The sequence below is a fragment of the Ascidia mentula genome, chromosome 6, assembly GCF_947561715.1.
Source record: "Ascidia mentula chromosome 6, kaAscMent1.1, whole genome shotgun sequence".
Lineage (NCBI taxonomy): Eukaryota > Metazoa > Chordata > Ascidiacea > Phlebobranchia > Ascidiidae > Ascidia > Ascidia mentula.
In genome coordinates, this window is record NC_138571.1 from 11,254,548 (window position 1) to 11,263,314 (window position 8,767).

At 35.5% G+C, this 8,767-nt stretch overlaps 2 protein-coding genes across 2 annotated transcripts; both read right to left on the minus strand.

Moving 5' to 3' along the window:
• Window positions 1-492: 492 nt before the first annotated feature.
• On the minus strand, window positions 493-2,168 carry LOC145906552 (uncharacterized). The gene is made up of 5 exons (XM_082993985.1): window positions 2,067-2,168; window positions 1,805-1,960; window positions 1,233-1,364; window positions 689-722; window positions 493-625 (listed from the first exon to the last, which is right to left on the minus strand). Exons 1-5 carry the CDS (start codon window positions 2,085-2,087, stop codon window positions 516-518), a joined length of 453 nt encoding a protein of 150 aa, XP_082850111.1. The 5' UTR covers window positions 2,088-2,168; the 3' UTR covers window positions 493-515.
• Window positions 2,169-2,337: 169 nt separating this feature from the next.
• LOC145907190 (nucleotide-binding oligomerization domain-containing protein 2-like) lies at window positions 2,338-5,954 on the minus strand. Its single transcript, XM_082994622.1, has 7 exons — window positions 5,859-5,954; window positions 5,636-5,789; window positions 4,112-5,434; window positions 3,888-3,971; window positions 3,239-3,474; window positions 2,920-3,075; window positions 2,338-2,517 (listed from the first exon to the last, which is right to left on the minus strand). The coding sequence occupies exons 1-7, from the start codon at window positions 5,904-5,906 to the stop codon at window positions 2,338-2,340; spliced, it is 2,181 nt and encodes a 726-aa protein (XP_082850748.1). The 5' UTR covers window positions 5,907-5,954.
• Window positions 5,955-8,767: the final 2,813 nt, after the last annotated feature.

Genomic DNA, 8,767 nt, shown 5'->3' on the forward strand with positions numbered 1-8,767 from the left:
CAGGCACGGGGAGGTTGGATTGCAATTGTAAACATGACAACTATTTGTACTCGCATGAGTTTAGATAGTAATTTCTGGGCAATTGCGTGAATTTGAAAATCGTTCGTAGTCATGGCTGACGTAAACAATCAGCATATACATGACAGCATTATGTTTCAGAAAAAAAGAAAACGGCATTTAAAACATATTGTTTCGTACTGTGGTTCAATCAAAAAACATTCCCATGATAGATATGCTTTATAGAGCGACCCCGGGTGTAAAAACTTTGAAATATTATGCGAGTTCAAAATCCCGGACTTTTCTCCCCGACCCATCTTTGAAAACCATTGCATTCTAGTTGCAGTAAAACAAAAAAAAACATAACATCGTTCATGGGAAAATGACTTTGCTTGGACACAGTAACCCAAATTCATTATAATTGTGTTACATAATTTTAATTTCTCTTCTGCTTTGTTTTAAGCTTGTTTGTTCTAATTAAGCTATTGCTATTTTTGCTTTTCTTATTCTTTATATTGTCAGGGTTTGGCAAATGCTTGGGGAGGATCCAAGGGGTTCAGCAAATTTATAATGTCAAGAACCACTTCAAAAGGGTCAAGAGTAGAATTCACGTCAATGATGCGGGATTCTGAACAAGGTAAAACAACATAGTTGCATGTAACTCACAAACAAAATAAACCAAGCAACTTACGTTCATCTTTGGGTTTTTTATCATTGGCCGAATTCTACAAAACAAGAACATAGAATTTTTACATGAACTTTTCAATTCCCAAGTCAACAATCAAAATCCAAACAAAATACAGAAGATATTTAGTGTTTCACCAGGAACCAAATGGGTTACCAAACACAATTCTATTTTGGTAACTTTTTGAGTACCCAACGGATCGACAAATGACTGGAAGGTGCCACAAAGTGGAAATCTGTGTGCCTGCTAATCTAAAAGCTAGCGCAGAAACTTTATAGGTCAAAACAGTATGTACAACTGTATACAGCTCTCATTTATTATTGTGGCTCTTGTGCACATAATCCTAATGTTGTTATTTTACAAATTGCAGGTCAAAAAGTTGTTTATAATATTATTTCTATTTTGCGTCTTTGACCTACAAATCATGACCATGACCTCCTAATATCGTTTGAATTCAGTCAGTTTGCGGGTTGACAGAATTTAAAGAAAATAAATAAAATATCCCTATCCACTGTATCATCAGTTCACTGTTTTATGAATGAAATCTTACCAGTATATCAGCGCCTTCTTCAGTCACATAAATTTTGGAGACAAATAATGTTTCAATCTTACTCAAGCAGGTGGAAAGATGGACAGCCCCATTAATTCCAACTTTATTTTGGCGCAAGCCAACAAACTCCATCTAAATAAAAGTAAGTATAAAGAAAATACAAATCCATCCGATAACTTTAGATCTGTGGTTTTTCACTTTTTCATATCACAACCCCAAAAAGCAAATTGATCTAATCTGTGACCCACTTATAAAATTGCAGCAAAACATGTCACAGTGTTTTCTGAACAAAAATAATTCTCAAAGATCTTGTCAATGAAATAATCCCAGTAACTTAATTCACCGTAAGCAATTGCAGACAAAGGTAATTTGATAAATACCATGCAGACAAATCTGTAAATCATTGTTGTATAACAAAAATCTCAAAGCTTTGCTTAGCGACCCCATGATTGTCATGACCCACAGGTCAAAAACCTTAGGGTGAAAAATCCATTACCCCAAAAAAGTAGCAAACTCTAATGTAAAACTCGGTATTTAAAATAATCTGAATCAAGGTTTTTGGAACTGTTTACCTTTGACCTGCGGCCACTAATGACTTTGCAGAATGTAGATACATCAGTTACACCACAATTTCCCACATCCAAAAACATAAGTTTATGAATAAATAAAGATAACTGGTTGATTCCTTCGTTACCAATATAGTTTCCAGGAAGAAGAAGTCTCCTTATCTAAAACAGAGCATTCTATACAACAGGGGTTTATAACTTGGATGTATGTAAAACATTAAAAACCATCTTGAAGTCATTTATACAACAATGTACAAGTAAATCACACCTTGGTCTGTTGTTGTGACATAGTTACAGTCAGAGGTTTCAAGTCGGTTATTCCACAACCCTCAAGAAACAACTCCTGTATGTAAAAAACACATTGTGCAAGAAGTTTCATTCCATCATTTCCAATTGGGTTTTTTGAAAGCACAAGTCGTGTAAGCTAAAAAATAAAGAAAAATTTTGTTTCATACATAAATTTAGTTTTTGATTAAATGTTGATTAAGAAACAAATCAGGTAATTTTAAAGATTGCAAATTATAATCCATGAGTTAACATCAAACATAAATTATTGGGACTACCATGCATTTCTTTGCCACAATAGACTCAGTTAGCGGCCCCATGTTAGACACTTGGCACTTTTCTAACAGCAAGGCATCAGTTTTATCCACACAAGTTGCAAGTTCTTGTAAACCATCATCACAAATTGGGTTGTAACCCAGGTCTAGAAAACGCATCTGTAATTGTATAACTCCTTTTTATAGCTGTAAAGCAATTTTATATATTTTGTAACCTAATATAAAGCACTAGCATGCACATTTGGCTTATAGTTAAACAATAATTTAAAAAAACAATTTGAAACAGAAAATCAATGTATAAACTAAGGTTCCTTTGAAACATTATGATCTTATAACAGGTTTTCCAAAACTTGTTGGGCAATGAAACTCACCTGTGAATCTGTGTTTTTTTTGGACCACTAGTATGAAGTAACAATATTTTTTACACCTAATTAGTGTGAAAGGGAACAGACAACACAAAATAAATAACACAATAACCTTGATTTATAGTAAACTTAAAACTTTACCTATTCTTGTCATGTCTTCACGGTCCCCAGTTTACTTGTGTACAAATATACAAACCTTGGAATCTCTTTTCCTCATTTGTTCTGAAACTTTGCTCACATCTTTTAAGTTACACCATCCAAGGGTTAATTCATCACTTCTTCGTACATGTGGTAAAATATACTCAATCTGTTCCCCTAGTAATGGGCATTTAGATATTTTGAGTGTATTAATCTGTCAAACACAACAAACAACAGTTACCAGGATTATTTACTGACAATTACAGTCATCATCGGTTGGTAACTGAACTGGTAAATAACAATGATACCAAATTTTATTAAAGTAAAAATACAACATATTTTAACAGTCACCAAAAAAAATGTGCGATTATAATTACCTTGCACTGCATTTCTTGTAATGCTGGCAATAAACGCTTGATCCATTTATCTTCGTAAATGCTAACATGAAACACTGGCTGCTGAAACTTAGCTAAAATCCTCGTAATAGCATGAATTGTGATGTTTGTGTCAAAATCATTCACATCAAATATAAAGCAAGCAGGAACACTGTTTACCAATTCATAGACCAACTCATCAGAAACTTCCAATAAATCAACAAACCACTCTTTCAGTTCTGAAAAAAATTATTAAAGGCAAAGTAATAGCATTGTGTTACAAACGGATTGTTCTAAATTCCTATAAAAATCATCCACAACAAACATTTCAAAGTGACTGTGATTATAAGTTTGTTTTGAGAAAGTGCGGAATCAGAAGGTAGGAAGGGTAGGCTGAAAGATGTAACACAAAATTTTCTGTGACTAAGGCAGTTTGTTGGTGTTTCATGCGTAGGATTGCAATTTTTTGTACAGGTCCATGAATTGGACTGTTTCAATAATTAAACCCAATTTTTCTCAAAAACAAGTATTTTTCTGCAGACAGGTTTACACACTGTTTCGACCTGGAAGGTCTCATCAGTGCAGCTGGTGACCGTGGCACATGCTAGCTGGTAGACTAGCAAGTATTTTTCTATTTTAACATAAACATTACCTGATTGCCCAACAGATCTGTTCAGTCCTGTAAGAAGTCCATTGACATGTTCCATCATTTTGTTCAGAAATATGGATGATTTTTCTAAACAAAAACAGTACTTAAGAATATGGTATTGGTGGACATAAAGGTTTAGCCTTTTTTTATCAACATTAAAAAGTTTAATAATATTTTTATAAACATTTCCTTTATTGTATACATAAGCTCAAAAGCAAAGCTCATACTTTGGTTGGTACTTTTTCCCAGCATGAGACCACATAAAAACCTCCTAACCATACTCCATTGACCTCCAGCTACCACATCATCGATCATTTTCTCAAACTCTTCTTCTGGCATGTAGGTGCTGATATACTTGGCCGTGAAAATCTCCTGGAACAACTGGTGGCAAAAATATATAATTTTGTCACCATCAAACAGGCATTGATTAAATCCAAGTTGACGAGCCACGACTATCACAAAATCTTGAGCATTCATGTCATCAAGACCTTCTTCTTTGAGGTTTTCCATAGTAAAGACCACACTCCTTCGTAGCATACCCTTATAGGCCATTCTGCCAAGCGGTTCCCATAGATTGTTGATATCCAGGCCTCTGGCATGATTTGAATGCCTTAAATGCTCCAGGATTGCCATAAAAAGTCCAGTAACAGTAGTTACAGAATTGAGGTCATCAGCACTGCTGTACAGACCCACAATTACTATAAACTGTAATAGAATGGGATTATGACATAAATTAAGTAATTGGGGGGCTTTTGTGTTTAATATATTCCAGAGTTGTTCACTCTTTTCTCCAGCATAGGCATCGAACAACTTTTTCATGCTCTCAGTTGAAAGATCTTGAATGTAAATGGTGACATCTGGACGTAATTCAGACGGAATGGTGATCATTGCATGGGGTCTTGAAGTGAAGATGAGCCTGGAGTCCTTGAAAAACTTTTTGCTGCAAAGATTAGCTACTAGTTGTTGAATAGACAGTGGTGTGTCATAAGAAGCATTTATTGGTTTTACATTTACAAGACTCCAAACAGCCTGATCATAGCCATCCATAATAAAAACACATTTTTCTGGATTGTTAACCATCCATGCAAAAGCATTTTTTCTAGTGCTGCTATCAAGGCAAGGAAAAAGGTAATCCATTAAAAGCTGCCGTGCAGTAAGCTTGTCACTGTATCCCATTTCCATGAACCGCAAATGGATTGGAAACAGGTCATTAACAGCCCTAATTAACATTTTGGATGCAGTGGATTTGCCACACCCAGGTTGCCCAATCAGTGCAGTAAACTTTTTTTCGCTCACTAACTTAACTAACTCATTGAAAGGCACATTATGGCCTTTTTGCAAGTTTTTACCGAAAGATTTTACTATTGAGGATCCAAACACTTCACTTGCATCTTCGACCCCATCATAAAACTGGGTTGCTATGAAGGTAGGATATACAACTGGAAGGTCAATTGCAGTGGAATTTAACTGAGCAGGTAACAAAACATTTGCCCCCAAGTGTTTCTCTTGGTACTGAACCACTTCATTGATTGCTTCTCTATTTGTCCTGTCTGAAAAGCAAACAATGTTTGATAAATGGATGCACACCTTGGACCAAAAACATCATCACATGCTGACTGTTAAATTGTGAAACTACTTTAGTAAGTGAAAGCACCTTAGCAGGCTAATTTTCGTGTTTTGTGACAATTACCCAAATAGCTCTGATACAAATAAAAATATTTTTAGTATGTAATTTTATAACCAGTACAAACTTTGTTCGGGAACTGCTTCCATAGCTTGTTGTGCACTTGGTCCAGCAATTTGAACGTTATGTTGAATGTTTTGGACGATTTGTAGATTTTCAATTTTTTTTACCAAATAAAATTCATTTTGATGGTGGTGCTCCTCAGTTCCAATATAAAGATTCTAAACATGTCACAAATGAGGCATGTTTTATGATTTTTTTTTTATAAAAAATAAATATATACTGCTTACCTCACAGTTAATATTTTGCTCTGAAGAATTTGGTTTAGTCTCCTCCATTGTGTGATTACCAAGTTTGCATAGTCATGTTAATACTTTAAAACACAGTCTGGGCAAATAATCAAAGATCATAGTTTAACAAAATCTGTTTTACCATTAGAACCTACTTGTCACATTAAGTCTGATTCAAAGACGTTTGATCCAAAAGTAAGCTAACCAGTTTGTAAGTTAATGCCTATTTCCTTGTAAGTGATGTTGAAAGCATTATTGAACACCACACACAAATAATTGGGTTCTGATAATCCAACTACAACTAGATAAAAAACATTAGTGCCTCGAGCTTACACATTTGCCTGGAAAATGATACATGGCCTTTCTTTGCTCGCCCAAAAGTAAACATTAACTGTCACGTAATATTTGTTGGCTCGAGTCGAAGTCCAAACATGTCGCTCACATATGGAAGCACATTAATTTATTCACCTTTTGCATGGACGCAATACCTAATAACCTTTCAGGTTTTATCGATGACCATGTCTCACAATTGCAGCGGTTTTTGCACAAAATGCAAACACCGTCATTCGAATTTTCAAAACAGTCTAAAAATGCGCATTTTCTGGGAACTGTCGACAACATTTTTGAAATAAAACGTGTGCTTCAATTTAAATTTAGGGACAAGGGACTAATAAAAAAAAACTAGGACCCAGGACTAAAGATATCTCGTATAATTAAAGCGACCTACTAATTCAATGCATAATGGCCAAATTTCAGCTAAACACATGCCGGAATCCAGTTAAAAAACCAAGAACAAAGAAGGAATTCAGCAGCAAAGCTTGGACACAGACCGGCAGCAAAAACAAAAAAAGCAAGCTTTCGTAAGGAAGAAAACACGACTCAGAGAAAGCACAAAGGTGCCCGTACACTGAAGACGTATTCGCGTGAAATGTCGTCATGTTGCGGCGAAACCGTCATGGAATCAGAAAATAAGTGTTAGGCCAAGTATCCTACATTTAACTGGTGACTTCGACGTGAATAATGTAAATATATTTGCTTGCCCAGCCCTATTTTTCACCATTGTGCATTGTTGTACTCTGTAAGGATGTAAGCCTATAACCCTAACAACTGCTTACCTCACAGTTAATATTTTGCTCTTGAGAATTTGGTTTGGTCTCCTCCATTGTGCGGTTGTCAAGTTTGCATAGTTATGTTAATACCTCAAAGCACAGTCTGGATAGTTAATCAAAGATCGTAGTTAAAGAAAATCTGTTTTACTATTAGAACATACTTGTCACATAAAGTACGATATAAAGATGGTTGATCCAAAAAAGCTAACCAGTTTGATAGTTAATGCCTATATGTTGATTTATATAAGCATTATTGAACACCACACACAAATAATTGGAGTCTAGCACTCCAACTTCAACTAAAAAAAACATTAGTGTTTCGAGCTTACACTTTCGCCTGGAAAACAATACGTGGCCTTAGTTTGCTCGCCCAAAAGTAAACATTCGCTGTCACGCAATATTTGTTGGCTCGAGTCGAAGTCCAAACATGTCGCTCACATATGGAAGCACATTAATTTATTCACCTTTTGCATGGACGCAATACCTAATAACCTTTCAGGTTTTATCGATGACCATGTCTTACAATTGCAGCGGTTTTTGCACAAAATGCAAACACTGTCATTCGAATTTTCAAAACAGTCTGAAAATGCGCATTTTCTGGTGACGTCGATAACAATTTTGAAATAAAGTGTGCGTAAATTTAATTTTAGGGACAAGGGACTAACAAAAAAACTAGGACCCAGGACTAAAGATATCTCGTATAATTAAAGCGACCTACTAATTCAATGCATAATAGCCAAATTTCAGCTAAACACATGCCGGAATCCAGTTAAAAAAACAAGAAAAAAGAAGGAATTCAGCAGCAAAGCTTGGACACAGACCGGCAGCAAAAACAAAAAAAGCAAGCTTTCGTAAGGAAGAAAACACGACTCAGAGAAAGCACAAAGGTGCCCGTACACTGAAGACGTATTCGCGTGAAATGTCGTCATGTTGCGGCGAAACCGTCATGGAATCAGAACATAAGTGTTAGGCCAAGTATCCTACATTTAATTTGTGACTCCGACGTGATTAATGTAAATATATTTGCTTGCTCAGCCCTATTTTCACCATTGTGCATTGTTGTACTTTATATGGATGTAAGCCTATAACCCTAACAACTGCTTACCTCACAGTTAATATTTTGATCTTGAGAATTTGGTTTAGTCTCCTCCATTGTGCGGTGGTCAAGTTTGCATAGTTATGTTAATACCTCAAAGCACAGTCTGGACAATTAATCAAAGATCACAGTTTAACAAAATCTGTTTTACCATTAGAACATACTTGTCACATAAAGTACGATATAAAGATGGTTGATCCAAAAAAGCTAACCAGTTTGATAGTTAATGCCTATATGTTGATTTATATAAGCATTATTGAACACCACACACAAATAATTGGAGTCTAGCACTCCAACTTCAACTAAAAAAAAACATTAGTGCTTCGAGCTTACACTTTCGCCTGGAAAACAATACGTGGCCTTAGTTTGCTCGCCCAAAAGTAAACATTCGCTGTCACGCAATATTTGTTGGCTCGAGTCGAAGTCCAAACATGTCGCTCACATATGGAAGCACATTAATTTATTCACCTTTTGCATGGACGCAATACCTAATAACCTTTCAGGTTTTATCGATGACCATGTCTCACAATTGCAGCGTTTTTTTGCACAAAATGCAAACACCGTCATTTGAATTTTCAAAACAGTCTAAAAATGCTCATTTTCTGGGAACTGTCGACAACATTTTTGAAATAAAACGTGTGCATCATTTTAATTTTAGGGACAAGGGACTAATAAAAAAAAAACTAGGACCCAGGACTAAAGAT